The 20,482-nt window shown below is 69.2% G+C and overlaps 4 protein-coding genes across 4 annotated transcripts; 2 read left to right on the plus strand and 2 right to left on the minus strand.

Annotated features, from left to right (window-relative positions):
• Window positions 1-460: 460 nt before the first annotated feature.
• On the plus strand, window positions 461-5,554 carry EMIHUDRAFT_106621 (hypothetical protein; the record flags this gene model as incomplete). The annotated part of the gene is made up of 2 exons (XM_005759306.1): window positions 461-5,190; window positions 5,302-5,554. 2 exons carry the CDS (start codon window positions 461-463, stop codon window positions 5,552-5,554), a joined length of 4,983 nt encoding a protein of 1,660 aa, XP_005759363.1.
• Window positions 5,555-5,798: 244 nt separating this feature from the next.
• Window positions 5,799-10,041, minus strand: EMIHUDRAFT_453362 (hypothetical protein; the record flags this gene model as incomplete). The annotated part of the gene is made up of 13 exons (XM_005759307.1): window positions 5,799-6,269; window positions 6,483-6,563; window positions 6,681-7,087; window positions 7,171-7,253; window positions 7,326-7,910; window positions 8,001-8,206; window positions 8,284-8,559; window positions 8,655-8,870; window positions 9,001-9,069; window positions 9,178-9,213; window positions 9,306-9,341; window positions 9,419-9,441; window positions 9,525-10,041. The coding sequence occupies 13 exons, from the start codon at window positions 10,039-10,041 to the stop codon at window positions 5,799-5,801; spliced, it is 3,006 nt and encodes a 1,001-aa protein (XP_005759364.1).
• Window positions 10,042-10,587: 546 nt separating this feature from the next.
• Window positions 10,588-13,524, plus strand: EMIHUDRAFT_218648 (hypothetical protein; the record flags this gene model as incomplete). Its single annotated transcript, XM_005759308.1, has 9 exons — window positions 10,588-10,761; window positions 10,850-10,930; window positions 11,004-11,150; window positions 11,229-11,313; window positions 11,391-12,115; window positions 12,339-12,527; window positions 12,594-12,938; window positions 13,005-13,406; window positions 13,480-13,524. The coding sequence occupies 9 exons, from the start codon at window positions 10,588-10,590 to the stop codon at window positions 13,522-13,524; spliced, it is 2,193 nt and encodes a 730-aa protein (XP_005759365.1).
• A 279-nt stretch (window positions 13,525-13,803) lies between these two features.
• EMIHUDRAFT_453363 (hypothetical protein) lies at window positions 13,804-18,009 on the minus strand (the record flags this gene model as incomplete). The annotated part of the gene is made up of 9 exons (XM_005759309.1): window positions 13,804-14,381; window positions 14,526-14,690; window positions 14,781-15,845; window positions 15,915-15,986; window positions 16,057-16,125; window positions 16,203-16,268; window positions 16,382-17,128; window positions 17,248-17,284; window positions 17,651-18,009. The coding sequence occupies 9 exons, from the start codon at window positions 18,007-18,009 to the stop codon at window positions 14,004-14,006; spliced, it is 2,958 nt and encodes a 985-aa protein (XP_005759366.1). The 3' UTR covers window positions 13,804-14,003.
• Window positions 18,010-20,482: the final 2,473 nt, after the last annotated feature.

Here is a 20,482-nt window from a genome sequence, read left to right on the forward strand (position 1 = left end):
CTTGTAGGACGATCAGGGACACAGGGGAACGGGAGCGGGGAGCGCATCGCGACACGGAGGGGGGCTGGGCAGGGGGTTCACCCTCACGACAGGAATCCCATCTCTCGTATAGGACAGGTTGCACCCGGCGGCACGGGGGCAAGCGCGGGCCTCCTACTGGTTGCGCTCTCCTAGTTCTCCTGCTCCTGACAAGGGACAGCGACAGGCTCGCAGCACGGTGGACTCCCTATCCACTGGCGATCTCTCTCGACTAGCGACCTTCCTCCGACGTCTCACCGGCAGTCTCTTCTACCACAGGCAGACTGACACGTGGGTGGCAGTGGCGGTGATAGGAGTCTCCCACTCTGTGGGCCTCGCTAGAAGTGCGACCCCTGCGCGCCTGTGTCGAGCCTGTGTGCTGTGAGTTGTTTAAATTCTTTTTTCGACACGGTCGTCTTCCCGCGCTTTCCGTTCGTACGCAATGGCGGAGCAATCACCTCGCGCACCGCTTGCGGCGCTGCCTGCTGGCTCGACCGGCGTGCCGAGCAGCGTGGCGTGCCGAGCACCGCCCGCCACGCGGAACATCCGCATCCTCTGCCCTGAGGTGGACACGACGGGTGGTGGTGGTGTCATCGAGATCGAGGAGGGCATGACGCTCTCCGATGTGCGCGCTCTGCTCCTCGAGGAGCTCGACGACGAGCAGCTTCCCGAAGGTGTGAAGGACGGCACGACGCCATTCTACTTCGAAGACGCCAGCTCCGGCATGCCGTGGAGCAGCGGGCAGGAGCGCAAGAAGCGCCCGTGGCAGGCAATCGAGGGCGACTACACCGTCGTGCTCAAGGCGCGCAAAAAGATGAAGTCCGCTGCGACAGAGTTCAGCGCTCCCGCCGCTTCCGCCGACGCCGCGCCCGCCGCGCCCGCCGCACCCGCCGCACCCGCCGCGCCCGCCGCGCCCGCCGCGCCCGCCGCGCCCGCCGCGCCCGCCGCGCCTGCAGTGGAGGCGTTCGAGGCTGCCGCGCCGCTGCTTTCAGACGACGAAGCTATGGCCGCTGAGTCAGCGCAGACCGTCGACGCGTCGCCCGCCCAGCCTGTGGCCGAGGCCATGGTTCTGCTCGATGAGCCGCCGCCGCCCGCAGCAAGCGGGGACCAGTCCGAGCGGCGCGACGAGCGCGGTGTGCACGAGACGGCCAAGCGGCAGAAGGTCGGCTGCGAGCAGCCGGTGCATGACGACGCCGAGAAATTCCGGCCCGCCGCCGACAGGGGCGACGCGGCGGTGGCAGAGGCGGCGCCAGCAGCAGTGCCGGAGCCCGGCGCCGCTGAGGGCGACGAGGAAGTGACGGTGGCCGCTGCCGAGCCGGCGCTCAAGCTGCAGCTGCAGCAGGCTCCTGCGCCGAGCGTGGCGCAGCGCTCCCTCTTCTCGTTCGGCGCGGGCTCGCCCTTCGCGGCAACGCTTGAGACGCGACTCGCCGGCGCCTCCTGCTCCATCGCGCCTACCCAGGCGACGACGGACGCGATCGCCGCCGAGGCCAAGCAGGCCGAGGCCGCCGCAGCGCTGGCCAAGGCGGCGGCGGTAGAGACTGCTGCCGCCCTGGCGGAGGCGGCCAAGAAGGAGGCGCTGGAGGCCGAGGCCGCGGAAAAGGCCACTGCGGCTCACGACACGCTGCTGGCCGCGGTGTCGGCGGAGCCGCTTGAGGTGGAGGTGGGGGCGGCGGCCGACGCGCTGGCGGCGGCCGAGAGCGCGGGCGTGGCGCTGGAGGCGCAAGCCTCGGCCCGAGCGAAGCTGGACGCGGCGAAGGCGGCGCAGCAGCGGCGCGACGAGGCGCGCGACGCGATGGGCGCCGCAGTGGCACAGCCGCTGCTGCTGCTGGAGGTGGAGGGGGCGACGGCGGCGGCGGAGCACGCGGCGGCTGCGGGCGTCGGGATGGCGGAGGTGGCGTGGGCGCGCGAGAAGATCGAGGAGGCGCGCGAGGCGCAGGGGCGGCGCGATGCGGCTCAGGCGGCGCTGCAGGCGGCGGTGGCGCCGGCGGCGCTGCAGGTGGACGTGGCGGCGGCGGAGGCGCTGGTGGCGCCGGCCGAGGCGGCGGGCGTGCCAGAGGCGGCGGTGGCGGCGGCGCGTGCGGCGCTCGAGGTGGCGAGGCAGCAGCAGCAGCGACGCAAGGAGGCAGAGGCGAAGCTCCTTGAAGCGCTCAGCGGCCCCGCCGTGCTGGTCGATGTGGAGGCGGCGAAGCAGGCGCTGCAGATCGCGCGGACGTGCGAGGTGGCGCGCGCCGTGATCGACAACGCGCGCCAGAAGTTGGTGACAATCACCAGCGAGCAGACTCTCGCTCAGACGGCGGACGATGACGCGAGCCCGCCCCCCTCGTCAAAGCGCCAGCGCGTCGACATCTCCCTCGACAGCGACAGCGATGACGAGGACAGCAGTCAGGGCAGCCGCGATGACAAGCGCGCCGATGGTGCGGAAGGCGAGGCGCATGAGTCGCTTGGCATTTGCAAGCGGGTGTTGGCGGAGCTGCGCGCCAAGATCGAGGCTGAGCCGCTGCTCGCCAGCCTCGAGCGCCGCGAGAGTTGGGCAAGCCGGTGCACCGAGATCGAGGGGCGCGGCATCCCCGAGACGGTCATCGGCGTCCTCGGCGGCACGGGCGTGGGCAAGTCGAGCTTGCTCAACGCGCTGATCGGCGAGGCGTCGGCGCTGCCCACGTCTTGCTCGCGCGCGTGCACGGCGGCGTCCGTGGAGCTACGCTTCAACACGGCGCTCGGCGAAGTGGGCGGGACGGCGGCGGCTGGGCGCCTTGTCGCTGTGTACCAAGCGCGCGTCGAGTTCATGGCGCTTGCCGACTGGCTGCGGCAGCTTAAGCTGCTCGTGCAGGACGTGTGCAGCCACAAGGGTACTCTCGCGGAGAGCTGCCCGCGCGCCGATCGCAATGAGGCGGGGCACACGGCGTGGGTGACGCTCGAGCTGGTCTACGGCAAGGGCCGCCTGGAGAAGTTCGCGGCTGACGCGGACGAGGACGCCGTATACGATGAGCTGGCGGCCGAACCGCGTGTGCGCCAGCTGCTCACGCCGAGCGACGGCGCCGCGAACCACGTCTTGCACCTGCAGAAGGGCGAGGTCGAGGCGGGCTCGGCGGAGGCGGCGGCGCTCGCCTCGGGCAGGGGCCTCGACCGCGCGCTGGAGGCGCAGAAGAAGGCGTGGGCGACCGAGTTCCGCGGCGCGATCGACCCCTTTGTGTACAAGAAGGGCGAGGAGGGCGAGGCCGAGGACTGGCCGTTGATCCAAAACGTGACACTCGCGGGGCCGTGGCACGTGCTGCGCTCGGGCGCCTGCCTGGTCGACCTGCCGGGCGTCCGCGATGCCAACGTCGTGCGCAACAAGGTGGCGCAGAGGCGGCTGACTGCCTGCTCGGGCATCTGGGTGGTGGCACCAATCATGCGCGCTGTCGACGACCGCACGGCCAAGGAGCTGCTCGGCGAGCACTTCAAACGGCGGCTGCTCATGGACGGCCTGATGGACAACGTCAGCTTTGTGTGCACGCAGACGGACGAACTCGAGGTGTCCGATATCTGGAAAGACCACCATAAGGAGGCCGCCACCAAGCCCGGCCGCGCCGAGCGAATGCGCGAGTTGCACGAGCGGATGGGGCGCGCGGCAGCGGCGCAGGTGAAACTCGAGCACGAGGAGATCGACAAGGCGGAGAGCGTGCGGGCTCTCGAGCGTGCCGCCAAGGCGGCGAAGAAGGAGGCCAGGGAGGCCATGAAGCAGGCCCAGGAGGCGGTCAAGGCGTGGGAGCAGAAGGTGGCCGCGGGCGGTCCGGCCGTCACACTGCGGGCAGTGGCCGATGCTGATGGCCGGGTCAGCGTCCGCGTGGGCGCCGACGAGTGTGCGGCGCTGCGCGCGGAGGAGGAGCGCACCAAGAACGAGTACTACGACGCCAACGATCTGCACCAAAAGAAAAGGAAGGAGCACGCCACGTGGAAGCGGCACGTGCACGACAAGGAGAAGGTGCAGCACGAGGCGGAGTGCACCTCGCTCAAGGCGCAGCTCCGCCCGCTGTGCGCGGTGCTGCGCAACGAGTTCGCATCGCGCCGGTTGCAGAGCGACTTCCGCGCGGGGCTCGAGGAGCTGCTGCGCGCGCCCGACGAGGAGGAGCAGGGTGCGTCGTCGTCGGCGACGCCGGCGGCGGTGGCGGCTCCAGCCATCCGGCCCGAGGACTACCAGATGCGGGTGCACTGCGTGTCAGCCACCGACTTCCTCAAGGTGGCGCGCATCAAAACGCAGAGCGACGGCAAGAGCGCCACCTTCGAGTCAGAGGAGGAGACCGGCATCCCGGAGCTGCGCGTGGCGGTGCACGAGACGACGGCGCAGCGGCGCGAGCGCGCGGCGCGCGACGCGCTGCGCGAGACGGCCTACCTCGTCGACGAGATCGAGGTGCACCTGGGCTCCGCGGGCGGGCTAAGCGCGACGGCGAGCGCCCAGTGCCAGGCCGCCTTCGACGCACAGCTGGCTGAGCTGCGTTCGCGCTGCGAGGCCAGCTGCAGCGACCTCGCTTGGGCGCTCCGCCGCGAGGTGGACGTCGGGCTGGTGCCCAAGTTCAACCAGGGCGTCGAGCGCGGGCAGCGGCAGGCGCTGGCAACGGTCGAGTCGTGGGGCTCGGGCGACAAGCGCAGCAAGGGCGACCGCGCAGGTGGCGGGCTCGCGTGGGCCACCTACCTGGCGACGACGCAGCGCGACGGCTCATACTCGTCGCCGAAGGTGGGCGACATCGACTGGAACGCCGAGCTGGCCGAGCCGGTGGAGCAGTCGATCATGGTGGGCTGGGAGCAGACGATGAACGCCAAAACTAATGAGCTGCTGCGCGCGTGCCGCGACAAGCTGCAGGCCGACGCCAAGGAGGCGACGGTGCGCCTGCGCGCGGCGCTCGCGCAGCAAGAGCTGCCGGCCGAGGCGGTGGCCAAGGCGGCGCAGACGGCGGCGAAGTCGCTGGAGCTGGCGGTGGGGCGGCAGATGGAAGGCCTGCAGGACTACACGACGACGCGCCAGCGCGACATCAACCGCGGGCTGCAGCCGCAAATCCTCGAGCGCATGAAGGCGGCCTACGCGGCCGCGCGCGACGCGCCTGGGGGCAAGGGCCGCTTCGAGCGGATGCAGGAGAAGATGAAGGGAGGGGCGGAGGTGGGGATGAAGGACATGTTCAAGGAGCTCACCGACAAGATGTGCGCTCTCGCTGCCCCCCGCCGCGGCTGGCTCCCGCCCGCCCCCCCCGCTGCGCGCCGCTCCCCGCAAGCTCCCAGCGCCCTGAGCCGCGCCTCCCCGCGGTGTCGCAGGCTGGCCGACATCTTTGAGTTCATCGAGGCGCTCAAGGAGCGCGTCGCTGCCGTGTGCGAGGCCGCGTACAAGCTGCTCAACGACATCTTCTCGGCGTGCTGGACGTGCGAGGACGCCGCGGCCGAGAGCGCTGACACGCGCGAGGACGTGCGCCGCGCGCGCGACGAGGCGATCGGCGGGCTGGCGCCGCTGCGGCAGGCGCTCCACAAGCGCATGGTCGAGTCGGGCATCGAGCCGATGGAGCTGGACTAGGGGGCTGAAAACCGCGCCTGCTAGCAGCGGCTGCGGCGGCAAAGAACGCACTTGAAGACGGGGAGGGGGCTAGCCCGCACACCTTCCTGGGAAATCCCTGTGTGCCTATGTGTGTTGCTGCGGTGCCAGTGGTGGCTGTCGTGACGTGTTCACTCTTTCTTCCGATTTTAGCCGCCGCGCTGCGCGCACACTCACGATCTCACGTAAGTCGTAACCGCTTTTTTGTGCACCGCTCAAACCCGCCTCACAGGATTGAGAGCAGCAGGCCCTGGTCGACGCCGCCGCCCTTCTCTTCCAGGCGGATGGCGTCGCCAAGCGCCCAATGCGCCTCGCTCTGAAACCCGTCAATCTCCCTCGCGCGCAGCCGCAGCTTCCGCTCGCTGCGCAGCCCGAGCGCGGCTAGCGCCGAATAGTTTGCACGGATCCGCACCTCCACCGGGTGGTCGGCCCAGTTTGCCACAGCCACGGCGAACCGGGGTGGCGACCCCGCCGCGCCGTCGCCGATAAAGACGCTCGCGACCGCGGCGGGGCCTCTGCCTCCTCCGTGGCCGTACTCGACCGTGGGGGCCAGCAGGGAGACGGGGCAGGCGGGGTCCCACCACCCGAGGAGCCGCGGCCTGAGCATGCCCATCGCGTCGAGCGCCGCCCAGAGCGGGCGCGGGTTGCACTTCCACGGGTCGGGGTAGATGCGGCACGTCATGCCGTGCACCAGCCCCTGCCTACAGGGGTCGCATCCACCTCACCAGGAGCGAGCGCGCGCGGGGGGCGCGAGCTAAGGAGCGAGGGGTCGCGCGCCACTGATCCGAGTTGTCTCCGAGGAGCTCGCTGCCTGGGGGGGCGGGGAGGGGGAGCTCGGTCACAAAATCGGATGGAGGGCTGAGGGGCGGGGCGGGGCGCGCTCGCCGAGGCCAAAGGGCACGCCCGAGACCTCGGCCAGCCACATCGGCGGCGAGAAGGTGCGGTACTCGCACTGCTCGCCAAACCAGATCGAGTCGAGGTAGGGGTAGAGCTCCATGTAGGGCAGGTGCGGGTTGCCCGCGCACGAGGCGTGCAAGTCGAGAAGGAAAGGGTCGCCGCGCCGCCCGCGCCGCTCGGCCGCCAGCGCGCGCCGCAGCCTCCGCAGCACGGTCCGCTCGTACGGGGCGCCATCTAGGTAGATGCCGTCGATGCCGATGTTGCGCACGAGCCAGAGGATGCCCTCGATCCAGTAATTGTCCCAGCGGGAGGTGAAGGCGGGCGTCTGTACCGCGGCGTCCACCTCGCCGTCGGTGAGCACCTCGTGCCACGCGGCGGTGTAGTTTGCTCTCAGGTGCTCGCGCAGCCAAGCATGGCCAGCCGCCTTGCCGCGGCTGGAGATGAGAACCTCACTGCCCAGGGCTCGCAGCGCCCACAGCTCGACGGCGCGGCTGGAGAGCTCGCGGACGGTGTAGTAGAGCTTGACCTTCGCGCCGGCGGCGTGGGCGTCGCGCACGTACCGGCGCAGCGGCTGCAGGTCGATGAAGGGGTAGTTGATGTACGGAATCAGCGGGTTGCCTTGGGGCGGGGGGTAGGGGGGAGGGGGTGGGAGGCTGTGAGGAGGCGGTGCGGGCACCGAGCCAAGGAGGGGAGGCTCGAGCCTTGGTGCAGGATGATCCACGGCCTCGTCGGCGACGTGTCGAGCGCCTCGCCCAGGTCGATGTGGCGCTGCATGTGGAAGTACCTGCGCGCGCGGGCTGCGCCTCGGAGAAGAGTGTCCGGAGGTGCTGCGGCCGCCTCAACGGCGCGAGCGTGCCTCGTCGCAAAATCGGCCCGCACGGGTCCTCCCGCACCGCGCACTGGTGTGAGAAGAAGACGCCAGTGGAGGCGGAGCCGCTCTCCGGGCCGAAGCGGCGGCAGCTCGCCCGTGTGGACAGAGAGGCGCACGGCCGGCGGGTGGTCGCCCGTGGTGTCTGGCAGCACCGTCGCGCCGCCGCGGTTCGAGTTGTACCACTCCCTCGAGCCCAACGCGGCGTTGAACTGCGCGTCCGAAACGTCACCGCACTGCAGCCGCCCATCCTCGTCGTTGCCGCAGCTGCTCGCGACGGCCGCCGCTGCCTCGCCGCCGCCCTGTAGGTTGAGCTGCAGCCCTGCGGCCGCCGAGCCGAGCCAGACGCGGCAGTTGAGGCCTCGCTGCGCGTGGTCCTGGGTCGACTGCGCCTTGTCCCACCGCCAGCGCACCTCGGCGGGGCGCGAGCCTCCCTTGACGTCGAACCCGTTGATGAGGGGGACCATGGCCTCGAGGAGCGGCAGCTCCAGCCGCACGTCGCTCAGGTTGACCGAGGAGCCGCTCGGGGAGAGACGCCGGCTCACGTGCAGCTCGGCGGCCATCTCGGCGAGTCTGGGCCGTTCGGCGGGCGTGTGGGCGCCCGGGGGGGGGGCGGGGCGGGGGCGGGGGGGGGGGGGCAATCGGAGATTGGGAGCCGCACACCCGTCGTTGGCAAAGCTGCCAGAGAGGCGCACGTGGAGAGCAGTCGCGCTGGCAGAGTGCGCCCGCGCGAGCAGTCTCCAGCTCACGCTGCCGCCGGGGCCACGCTCGGCCACGAGCCGTGGCTCGAGCGGCAAGAGCTTGAGGTCGTGCTTCCCGTCCCGCAGCCGCAGCTCGACTGGCGAGGCGAGCAGCTCGGCAGAGCCAACCTGGCCGGAAGAGAATAAAGGTGCAGCCGCAGTTGTGCCGGAAGAGGAAGAGGGTGCGACGGGGAGGAAAAGGGGGCCTTGAGGCTGGCGGGCAGCCCGTGCGCCGAGAGGGCGATCTGCCCCTGGCCGGGGGCGATCAAGACCACGGCGTCCTCGCGTCGCTGCAGCTGCACGCACCCGTCCTCACCCGCGTCACACTCCTCGGCCGGCTGCGGCTGCTCTGGCGCCTCCTCCTCCTCGGCGCCAGCGGTCGAGTCGAGCCAGCGAAGCCGCGAGTGGCGCCACGGCTCGCCGTCGCCGGCCTCGACAGCGCGGTCCTCACCCACGGCCAGCTCCACCGCGACGCTCTCATCCTGGGTGCGCGCGAGTCCACACACACACGCGTGGCATGAGGGTGGAGGTGCCGGTCGGACAACGCCAGGCGAGGGGCTGCGGGGAGGCGGCTCACCGAGGCGCCGCTCTCCGCCCACGCCGCGCTGACGAGGACGGTGCCCCGGTACGAGTCGGCCGGCGCGTCGCTTGGCACGTCGACCCCGATCCACAGCGGCAGCACCGCTCCGACGGCGACGTGGAGCCCGTCGCGAGCGGCCGCCGAGCCGCTCGGCAGGTTGATGCACCGCAGACGAGCGGCGCCAATCACGCCGCCGGTTCGCCGTCCGCGAAGCTGCGCGCAGGCACGGCAAGGGCAGTCGGCGGCGAGGCTGACCCGTCAGACCGGGGGTGAGAGGGCGGGTAGGAGGAGGCCTCGACACGACTGGCAGGAAAGCGGGTGCGTGTGCCTCGGTCCATCGCACGTGTAGCGCCAGACTCGTCTGCGGCGCATAGGCGCCGATCTGAAAGGTGAAGAACTCGCCGCGCAGAGCCTCGCCCCGGTAGGCCGAGCCGTTGGCCGGGGCGGCGCCGGCGGCGACCCACAGCAGCGGCAGCGTGTGCGTCATGCGGATCGGGCGGATGCGGTCTTCCGGCCACACCATCAGCGTCCTCCCGCTGGCGCGCAGAGACGCCACCTGCAAACGGGGACGGGAGCAACAACTCGGCCGGAGTAGTGAGGGAGGGGTGTTCAGTCACCCGTTTGCGCCTCGGCCGCCGTTGCCGCAACCTCCATCGGGTAGAACGAGTCCCGCTCGGTGCGCGCCTGCGGGCGCCGAGGCGGCGTGAGCTGCTTCGCCCGTTCGGATCGGGGAGGAGCGTGGCGGTGACACACAGGAGCACCAGCGTTAAATAAACCCGCGCGCCTGAAAGCCGGTGACTGCGGCACGCGGGATCGAGTCGCGCCAGCCCGGCGCGGCGGCAAGCGCCGCCGCCCGCCGCGCCCAACCTGTCTGCACCGCGCGCGCGTCCGCAATGCACTGCCCCCACGCCGCGCCCGCGACGTAGCCAGTGCAGGTGGGCGCGCGGGCGGGGCATTTCGCGCTCGCGTCGCCGAGCGTGCCCGTCTGGCCGCAGCAGACCGAGTCGCCCACCCTCGCGCCAAAGTCGGCGGCGCACTTGTCGTCTGCGCTCGAGAGCTTGTATGGCGTCGAGCATGCGCGGGACGGCCCCGTCTCGCAAGCGGTTCGCACAAACGGCAAGTAATAGAGGTGCAAGCGAGGCACGGGCCGCGCCGGCGGCTCGAAGAGCAGCGTGACCGACTCTGAGTCGATGGAGGTGACGTGGAGCGGCAGCTCCTCGCGCTCCTCCTCCTCGCCAGACCCGTCGCCGCCCGCCGCTGCGTGCAGCCGCAGCATCCGGGCGTCCACGGCGATCCCAGGAAGCCGCCACTCGACGTGCGCCCACGCAAAGGCGCCGTATCCGCCCGTCGCTCGTAGGCGTAGCTCGGCGCGGTGGCTGCCCATCCCCGCGTCTTGCCACGGCTTGACTGAGTACAGGCGAGCCGCCGCCGCCACCGCCGCCGCCGCTGTCGAAGAGGATTGTGCCGCGTGTGGGCCGGCACCTGCTGCCGGCCGCCAGTCGGGCAGCGCGTGGAGCAACGCGGATCCGGCCTACGACGAGTGCGGCGACCAACCTCTCGGGACGGCCCAAAGCGTGTGCTTCTGAGGAGAGAGAGGAGTGTTCGCCAGCAAGAGCGCCGTCGCCATCGCGACAAGCGTGAAGAGGAACCTTTCAGTCCTGCGTCTGCGTGGCAGACGTTGAGGGGAGATCTTGACGCGCGGTGGACAGCGCGGTGGACAGCACTGCAGGACAGCACAGCACTCGCGTCGGCCAGTGCGTGACTCAGTCACTTTCTTTTACCATTTTTTAATATTATTCTTTTTGTTTTTGGGGGGTAATTAACGCGTCGATTATCGCGGGCGCCGGCGGGCTGCACCTGCTTTCGTTTCGCGCGCAGCGCGTGCCCACGTTGCTGAGCCCGCTGGCTTAGCCCGCTGCTGAGAGACATGATGAAGCCCTCACTGCCGCCGCCCTCGAACCAGTACATGGCCCGCATGCGCGATGGGCGCACGACCCTCCCGCCCGCATTCGAGTCTTCCGGCGAGGGCAAGACGGTGGTCGCGCTAAACGGAGGCGGCGTTCATGCATACGTCGGCTCCTATGGCGCTCCGCTCGGCCCGAAAGTACTCTCGAACCTGCAACACCGCCAAACTGCCCTACCTGTTGCCAGGCGTGCTGCGCGGGCTGTACAAAGCGTCCGCGCTATCCCAGGTCGGCGTGCTCGCCGGCGTTTCTGGCGGCTTTTGGGCAACATCGGTGTACTCCTTTGCGCGGCCGCACAAGAACGGGAAAGTCCGCTATCCTCCCTCTCCCCACATGCCTTCGCCTCGCCTCACCCCCCACCACACATTCGCCGCCCGTCCAGGAATTGGGGCCAAGGGACGCGGATGAGGTCCTTCTCGATGCGGGGCGGAATTCAGACCCATCAACCTACACGTGGGACGAGCTGGGCAAACTCGACAAGCAGGCCCTCGGCCAACCGGCGACGAACGGCTGCTTTGGCCTGACACCGGTCCGTTTTCCTAGCCACCAGTGCAGATACTGTACTCCCCAGCCTTGTCCTCTTTCACCATCGCTGCCTGCTCCATAGCTTGTTGGAATCTGCTGCTGCTGCCTTCCGATCATCAACACCTGCGTTTACATCCTGCCGGGATCTGGGACTTCGTGTGGCGGCTGTGCGCACGCGTTCGGCTGCAAGAAATCGGGGCGCGCCCTCCCGCCTGCCCCGCTGTCCCCGGCCCCCTCCATTGAGCCTCCTCCGCCTGGCGGGTGATATGCAGAGCGACTTGCTGCAACCTGCCACACAGCATGCACAGTGCCTGGTTCGATGAGGTGTACCGCGTGTTTCTCAAGCCGTTCAACGTCAAGGCGGACAAGCTGCTCGCACCCGACGAGACGGAGGCGGATGCCATCGCCTCGCTTCTCGGCAACTCAGTCGCGAAGGAGGACTTCCAGTGGCCGCGCTATGGCACGGAGGGGCCGGCGCCTCTGGGCATCTTCTCGCTGGTGCTGCCAGCCGGCCTGTCGTGGCAGAATGGCCGGCGAGAGCTGTACGAGATGCACACAAAGGCGGACAACGACTGGGTCGACTACGGAGGAGCGGCGGTCGACGTTGCGGAGTCGGCTCGAGACCACCACAACGGGGTGACGCTCATTCCATGGTGGAGCACCGCCGGCGCCACGGGGACGCAGTACATTACCCATAAGATGACCTTCCCCCATGCGCAGACGCACGTCTTTCCGTGGTGCAGCCCCCCATCCATTCCAACGGCGTGCTCCAACTGCTGCAGCATGTTGCACGTCACACTCACAGACGAGTGCATCAACAATTGCTTCCTCAAAGTCCCGTGCTGCGCGAAGCCGGAGGATGCGACGTTCGGCGCGACGAGCTCTGCGGCATGGGACGTTGTCAAGCCGGGCAGCCACGCCTTTTCGAGCCACTCGTTCGCATCCACCTTTGACGGATGCTGTTCGCCGGTGGCCACTTCGGACAAGCTTTCGATCGAGGCCCCCCCCCCCCCCCTCACCCACACACCCACACCCACAATCAAGCCCCCTCTCGCCCCCTCTCGCCCCCGGCCCTAAGGTGCTGACCGGCCTGTCGAGCGATGTCGGCGTGGCCTTCCTAAACTGCCGTGGCGCGGACTCCTGCCTTACCAACACGCTGTGCTGCTGCGGGCCACTCACGGGCCGCCTCAAGATTGTGACGTCGCCGGGCGAGCCAGCCCGCATGTGCGACTTTGGCGACGGCGGCATCATGGACAACACCGGCGTCGCCGCCGCGATTGCGCGTGGCAGCACAAAGATCATGTCGATGGTGACGCCCCCGGGCCCCTTCCGCCCGCCGACGAAAGCCTTCCTCGATGAGGCGAACAATCATAGCAGCCGAGTATCCCTGGGATAGCCGAGAGAGGACCGAGATGCCGATGACATGCATGACTGCCGCTTGACAAAGGCGGACGAACTCGTGGCTGCGGGCAAATTCGAGGAGCTCCGACGTCTCCTGCAACACTGGGTCGACGCCACCTCCAGGGTCGACACGAAACCGACAGACCCCGAGGACTCCACCTACCTGCTGGACGTGTGGCTATGTGCGCTGTTTGGTGTGGCGCAGACCAAGACCGTGCAGGGGCAGGTTGGGATCCAGTTCAGGCTGACCAACCAGATCTTTGGGCCGTCCGACTTCGTCCTCCTCCTCAAGAAGTTCAAGGCGCTCTACGAGAAGGGCCTGCCCCTCGTGGCCGCGATCGACCTTGTCACGCGCGAGAACTCCTTCTTCGGCGTCAAGAAGGGAACAAAGGTTGTGGCCGACCCACTTGCCAGCACGCACGTGCCCGTTCCCACTCTAGGCCGACCGCGTGAGCAGGTTACCGTGACCTTCTTCTACTACACGCTGCCCGGCGAGATGGGCAGCTGGAAGAAAGACAACGCCGACTGGACGACGATGTTCGACAACGCCAATTGGGAGTCCAAGCATTACGTGGAGGGCTCTTGGGCCTTTAAGGTGGAGCAGAGCTTGGGTAAGGACTGGGAGAAGAAGGTTTCCGGTGGCGTCTGCGTCAACATCGCGAGCATCTGCACCAATCGATGCACCCACCCGTGCTCGAAGTTGTGCTGCCCCCAAGTCCCCGTGCACCCCTTCCCGTACCTCTTCTTTGCCGTCCAGAACCTGTTCGCTTACACGTCTCCCATCGCCTGCTGCGCACCAAAGCTCCAAGCCTACACGTACCAGCAGGCCAACTTGTGTGGCCGCCTGAGCGACTTGAAGGTGCAGTTATTTACCCGGTGTGCTCACTTGACAGGTGAACCTGTTCGGCAGCCTTGGCGACTACATGGTGCAGGAGTCGTGGGAGGAAATCGCAAAGGCTCTCGGGGACAAAAACTAGCTCTCCCATCCCTGCTCCCCGCGACGGCGCAAGCGCGCTACCGCGAGTGTTCGAGGGCGACATTTGCGCTGCTTACGATCTACGGTCCACGATGTGTGAGATCGCCCCCAACACGGTACACGCAACAGTGAACAGATCGGGGATCAATGCGGATGAAGCGGAGGGAACGTGCCTGCGGGATGCGCGAGCCGTGACTGATGTGTGATCCCCTGAGATGGTCGTCTTTGTGTGTTAGCTCTCTTCCCTTTGTGCTCTTTGAGAAAAAACTCGTTAGACCGGCTCTGGCCTGAGACGGGCGACCACACCGCACACCACAAACTCACATGTTTGGTTTAGCTGGGCGGCTCGTGGCAAAGCACGACGTCGCCTTGCAAAACATGTATAGCTCAACCGCAGCCAAGCGCGACGGGCGCAGCCAGACGTCGCCATTTCGCCCGCGCCGGCGTGGCGCAACCCCCGGGCGCCTTCCCTGGCGGTCCTCATAGGGCTTTGCGCGCGCCGTGCAACCGGTCGCGCAGCGCAATCGCGGCCTCGAAGTCGTCCGCGTCCATCGCCGCCTGCAGCTGCGCCTCGAGCGCCGCCCTCTCCCCGCCGCCGCCCGCCGAGACAGGGGCATCCGATCCCCCCGTCAGCGCCTGCAGCCTGTCACGCAGCGCGATCGCAGCCTCGAAGTCGTCCGCGTCCATCGCCGCCTGCAACTGCGCCTCGAGCGCCGCCCTCTCCCCGCCGCCGCCCGCCGAGACAGGGGCATCCGATCCCCCCGTCAGCGCCTGCAGCCTGTCACGCAGCGCGATCGCAGCCTCAAAATCGTCCGCGTCCATCGCCGCCTGCAGCTGCGCCTCGAGCGCCGCCGGCGCCTCGTCTGCCGGAGGAGCGCGCGGCAAGTCCGGTGGAGGCGTCTCCTCCTCGGGTACGGCTGGCGGCGGCGGCGGCGGCGGCGGCGGCAGCGCTGCCGCCGCGGCCGCGCTGGCAAACGAGTCGACATCTGCGGCCGGTGCAACCGGCGTGGCGGCCGCCACGCTGGGCTGTGGCGTCTGCGCCACCGGCTGCTGCTGCACTGCCCGCACCGGCTCCGGAGCCGGAGCTTGCGCCGTGGCGGGCGTCTTGCGTTGCGCTACCGGCTGCGGCTGCGGGTCGTAGAGCGGCGCCAGCAACCCAAGCACCTCCTCCAAACGAGTCCGCTCCGCTCCGGCCGGCGCGTCGGCCGGCGCGTCGGCCGCCGCGGCTCGCAGGTCCTCGTACTTTTGCTGCAGCACCCCGTACGACCACAGCACGTTGCTGCCGTCGTCCCGCCGGTCACGGGGCGCCACATCGCCGGCGCAAAGCAGCGCCTGCGCGGCATCTGCGAGCCGGCCCGCCGCCATGAGCGCGGCGACGAGGGCGACGGTGCCGCCCGGAGGCGGCCGGCCGCCTTCTGAGGCGACCCAAGAGTGGAGCTCAGAGGCGATGTCGAGCAGTCCCTCCGACGGAGGCGACAGCGGCGGAGACGTCCTCGACGCCGGAGGAGCGCGGCCCCCAAACGACACCGACGACGCGCTCTGCGGCCGCTGCCCAACCAGCGTCTTGAGGAGCGCCTCGGCGATTGGCCACGGCAGCCGCAGCTTGCGCTCGGCCGCCTCGGTGCGGAGCGCGGCGACGTGCGCGGCGACGCGCTGCGGCGGCGCGGCCGCGTCGATGTTCGCCTGGATGATGTTGACGTACGACATGAAGGAGTGGCCGAGCGAGACGAGCGGCGCCGCCTCGAGCGACTCGGCCACCACCGCGAGGTCGCCGCCGGAAGTCGCCGCCTGCTCCCATGCCTGCGCGAGCGAGTGCGACGAGGCGAGCAGCTCGGCCGAGGCGGTGCGCATCGCGTCGAAGGCCTCCTCGGCGCGCTCGATCTGGCCGTTGCCGGCCCACACGCCAAACATCCGGTGGCAGAGCGAGATCGAGGGGCGGATCCCGTCCTCGGCCATCATCTCCCACGCGCGGTTCGCGTGGGCGAGGCGCACCTCGTTCGGAGACCCGTCCGGCTTCCACGCGCCGCGCGGCTCGCTGTGCTTCGTGCCGATCGCCACGTCGAAGAGGAACGCGTAGCTGAGCGGGTCGACCGCGCCCACGTCGCGCGCCGCCCGCAGCGCCGCCTCGGCCGCGTCGAAGCCGTCCTTGACGCCGCGGGCGAGGATGCGGTAGTTTGAGGCGTGCCTCAGCCGGTGCCGCAGCGAGTCGAAGACGGCCTTGCCCGTGACGGACTCCATCTGCGCGAGCAGCTCCTCCGTGAGAGCCACGTCGCCGCGGCACGCGGCGCGGTGCAGCAGCGGCCGCCACGCGAACGTGTCCACCTGCGGCGGCGCGAGACGCGCAAATGAGGAGGGCGCACGCCTCGACGCCGGTGCGCCGCGGCGGCGCGCCTGCACGCCCGCCTCGACCGCCTCGACCAGCTTGGCTCGCCCCCGCGGCACGGCGTCGGCGCGGCCGTAGACCTGCGCGGGCGGCCGCAGCGCCGGGTCAGCGGGAGGTGGAGGCGAGCGCGGCGAGGCGCCTGCCGCGCGCCTGCATCAGCGTCGCCACCGTGATGCTGCTCGGCGAAATGCCAGAGCCGTCCATCTCGCGGTGCATCGCCTACGGCGCGCGCCACCGCACCCGCCTCACTCCCTCCTCCCCTGTCGTCTCCCGAACCGCTCCCCCTCCGCCGCGACCTCTGCGCGAGGGAGGTCTGCGGAGCGCATGCGCGAGCAGAGCGAGATGAGGGAGTTGTAGGTCACCTGCCGCCAGGCAGGGGCGTGCTGGGGTCCGCCCTCTCTACCCCTCCCCAACCGGCGCCGCGGCCGCCAGGGGCGCAGGGGGCGGTCGGCCGCCGCGCCTCGTCGGGCGCCACGCCCGCCTCGCGCATGCGGTCGACGGCGCGCCACGCGTTGGACACCTCGTGCGGGAGCAGGGTGGCGGGCCGCTGCTTCTGGTGCGAGTACATGTTGATGAGCGCGTTGTACGCCGTCGCGCTGCGCGCCCCCGCCGCGTTCGCGTCGAGGAGGCTCTCGAAGAAGCGCTCGCCCCGCTTGAGCTGCCTCGCGCGGCCGCAGCCCTTGAGGAGCGCGGCAAAGACGCGCGGGTCGGGCTCCAGCCCGCGCCGGACCATCGTGTCGAAGTGCACAAAGGCCTGGTCAAGCCGGCGCAGCTTGACGCACGCGTAGATGAGCAGCGCGTACGACTCGCCGACGGCGGCGTCGGCATCCCGGCCGGCGGAGGCCTCGACGAGGTCCTTCTGGCCCTCGAAGAAGCGGAGGATCGCGTCGCACAGCCGCGGGTTGAGCAGCACGGACTGCATCAGCGCGTCGCCCGCCGCGTCGGCCGCCACGCCCTGCGACTCCTGCGCCAGAAGGAGGCGCACCGCGCGCGCGAGCGCCGGGCTCTGCACACTCTTCGCGTCGATCTCGTCGGGCTCGTGAAGGCTGTCCGCCGCGCTGTCGAGATCGGTGCTGGCTGCACTGCTGCAAAGCCGCCGAGGAGGAGCCGCCGCACGCCAGCCGGCCGCCGCGTAGCGGAGCGAGGGCGCTGCGGCCCGGCGGACGCAGAGTCGGCGAAGCGACATTTCGCGAATTGGAAAGAAGGAATTCGTGGTCAAGTGCTCCAAGTGGTCAGGTGTCGGAGGAGGAGGCGAGGGATGAGCTGGCGCGACCTCTGCGAGTAGAGTCGGGACGTACGAGCTCGCCGGGGGGAGACCCGTCGCGGTGGCAGCCGGGCCACCGTGATCTCCGACAGGGAGGGCCACGCCTCCCCGAGCCTGAGGAGGAGCCGGCGGATGGCCCGACGCGAACATCGAGGCCGCCGCCGAGCGCTGCCTCATCTACCTCATCGGCACGCGGGACCTCGGCCTCGGAGGGTGATGCCGTACTTGAGACAGAGTTCGCGCACGGCGCTGGAGTTGAGGACGACCTCGTTGTCGCAGAACGCAACTCCTCCGCGGAACGTGTGGCCGTCCTTTCCCTCGTTCTCGGCGAAGTACTTGCGCAGGTAGGCAGGCGTCTGGCCCTTGGTCTGCAGGATGTACGGCGTGATGGTGCTGGTGTGCTCGTCGACGACCATGAGTGCGTAGCGGTGCCCATCGACGCCTACCACACCCTTGGGCGACCAGAGGTCGTAGTGCGACGAGCCTCCGAAGCGAGTGGCCAGTGGCCGGCCGGTGCTGCGCCGCGCGTGGTACTTGGCGTTCGCCTGCAGCGCGGCGTCGTCGAGGCCCTCGTTGCGGTCCATCTTGGAGAGGTCTGGCACGCCGTCCGCGATCTTGCTGAGATCCTTTAGCGCGTCGCCGGAGATGCACAGGGCGTGCCGCCAGAAGGTGCCATCCGTCGGGCGCCGCCCCGGCTTGCCGCGCACGATGGCCTTGGCGGCGTTGGCGCCGACGGATGCGCCGAGCGGCATCAGGTGGATGTTGAAGTCCTCCCCGAAGTAGATGGTCTGCCCGGAGGGGTAGTTGAGGCGTGGTGGGCAGAGGTCGAAGCGGACCATGTGAAGGTCTTCAGTGACCACTCACAAGCTGTTCCAAGGCCCGACAGAAATGTACTGTCAAAACTTTGTTCAAACAAAAGTCCTGGCCCGCGGCCCCCACACCCACAATGACTATCAATCCAGGCTGCGGGTGAAGGGCAAAACCGCGCCGCTGCAGAACGGTTTTTGCAAAACCGCGCCGCAGCGGTACGAAACTGCGCAGATGCAGTCCAGGGGTGGTAAGGACACTATGTGTGTGTGTGTGGCCGTAGACTAGACGGCTGCGCGGTCGTCGGTCTTCAACAGGTGGGGAGGAAGACGGAGTCGCCGCGGGTCACGTTGTTGTCGAGCGTAGCCTTGTCCGACTCGTCGGGCGTCTCGTCCGCGGTCACAGGCTCCGGCCACGCGCCCTCGATGTCCGTCGGGGTGAGGTCGGAGGTAGGAGCACGGTACTCGATGCCGTTCCAGAGCTCGTTGACGCAGAAGGTCGCCTGCGTGGTGGTGCCGATGTGCCCCTTGCGCGGACCCTCGGTGATGACGTACTTCCAGCCGGGCGAAGTTCGCGAGATGCCGAGGAAGGCCGCCATCTCGCCCGTGGGTGAGACACCGTTCGCCACAAGGTGGGGGGGCGACTTGACGATCATCTTGCACGCCCACGGGTAGAACATGTTCATCTTGGGGCGCTGCCCGGTCTTGAGCTCGTACGCTGACTTGCCGGTGTCGCGCACGGCGAAGGTGGCGTTGGCGATGGTGGCCGCGTACACCCAGGCGTAGCCCCAGTACTGGTAGAGCTGGGTGGCGCCATGCCCCCCTGCGCGCGCCATCATCTCCCGCACGATCCTGCCGCAGGTAGCGTTCGCACGCTCGCACGCCCCATTCTGCCACGGCTCGTAGGGGCAGCTGTTGCGGAGGGTGATGCCGTACTTGAGGCAGAGTTCGCGCACGGCGCTGGAGTTGAGGACGACCTCGTTGTCGCAGAACGCAACTCCTCCGCGGAACGTGTGGCCGTCCTTTCCCTCGTTCTCGGCGAAGTACTTGCGCAGGTAGGCAGGCGTCTGGCCCTTGGTCTGCAGGATGTACGGCGTGATGGTGCTGGTGTGCTCGTCGACGACCATGAGTGCGTAGCGGTGCCCATCGACGCCTACCACACCCTTGGGCGACCAGAGGTCGTAGTGCGACGAGCCTCCGAAGCGAGTGGCCAGTGGCCGGCCGGTGCTGCGCCGCGCGTGGTACTTGGCGTTCGCCTGCAGCGCGGCGTCGTCGAGGCCCTCGTTGCGGTCCATCTTGGAGAGGTCTGGCACGCCGTCCGCGATCTTGCTGAGATCCTTTAGCGCGTCGCCGGAGATGCACAGGGCGTGCCGCCAGAAGGTGCCATCCGTCGGGCGCCGCCCCGGCTTGCCGCGCACGATGGCCTTGGCGGCGTTGGCGCCGACGGATGCGCCGAGCGGCATCAAGTGGATGTTGAAGTCCTCTCCGAAGTAGATGGTCTGCCCGGAGGGGTAGTTGAGGCGTGGTGGGCAGAGGTCGAAGCGGACCACGATGTTCTGCGCCTTGCACTCCTTGACGCTGACGAGAGGCATGGCGAGTCCGGGCGCGTACAGCGCGTTCACCCACTCGGTGTTCACAACCTTGGTGTCCTGCGGCTTGGTCGGGTCAGCCAGCGCGAAGGCGTACGCGGTGCCGACGCCCTTCGCCTTGAGGTAGTCGTTGTTTGCGCAGCGGATGTAGATGGGCTTCTCGGGCTCGCGCCACCCGTGAGGGAAGTAGTCGGGCGTCGGGAACATGTTCATGCCCGCCTTGGAGTCGACGCCAGCGGCATACGATCCCGGCATGTTCACACCGGCGGTCGTGTCGTACGCGTCGACGACCTTGACATGCCCGACAAGCGCGTGTGCCTGCATCGCGTCCATGCGTGCCACGTACATGGCGAGCATGATGCACGTGTACGAGAGGACGAGCGGGACCGTCTTGGGCACGTCGATGTTATTCACCGCGCGGAACATGTCGCCCGCGACCTTGCGGTAGATCGGCTGGAGCGGGTCCTCCTCGATGGCGTACTCTGCTCCGCCACCTGAGCCAGTCGCCTGCCCGGTGGACAGCTCGAGAGGGAGTGCGATGACGGACTCGACCATCACGCCCATGTTCGAGGGCTCGTCTACGGCGTCGGCCACAGGCGTGCCGATCGAGGCAGGCGAGCCCATGTAGACCGGGATGAGGCACGCGAGCAGGACGAGTAGGATGGAAGCGCCGATGTACGGGCGAGGCAGCGCGGTGACGAACGAGGTGAACTTGACCCACAGCCCGCCGCGCGCCCGTGCCTCCGCCGCATTGCGCGCCGCCGTCTTGGCCTTGAGGATGGCGGGCGTGTCGGTGGGGTTGGAGTCGGGGAAGGTGTCCTCGACCTGGTCGGTGCCGACGCCAGCGACAAAGCCGCCGACGATGCCGTCCGAGTCGAACGTGCGGGTGACAGAGTCGGCCAGCGCCGCCCGCACCT

The sequence above is a fragment of the Emiliania huxleyi genome, assembly GCF_000372725.1.
Source record: "Emiliania huxleyi CCMP1516 unplaced genomic scaffold EMIHUscaffold_80, whole genome shotgun sequence".
Taxonomy (NCBI): Eukaryota; Haptophyta; order Isochrysidales; family Noelaerhabdaceae; genus Emiliania; species Emiliania huxleyi.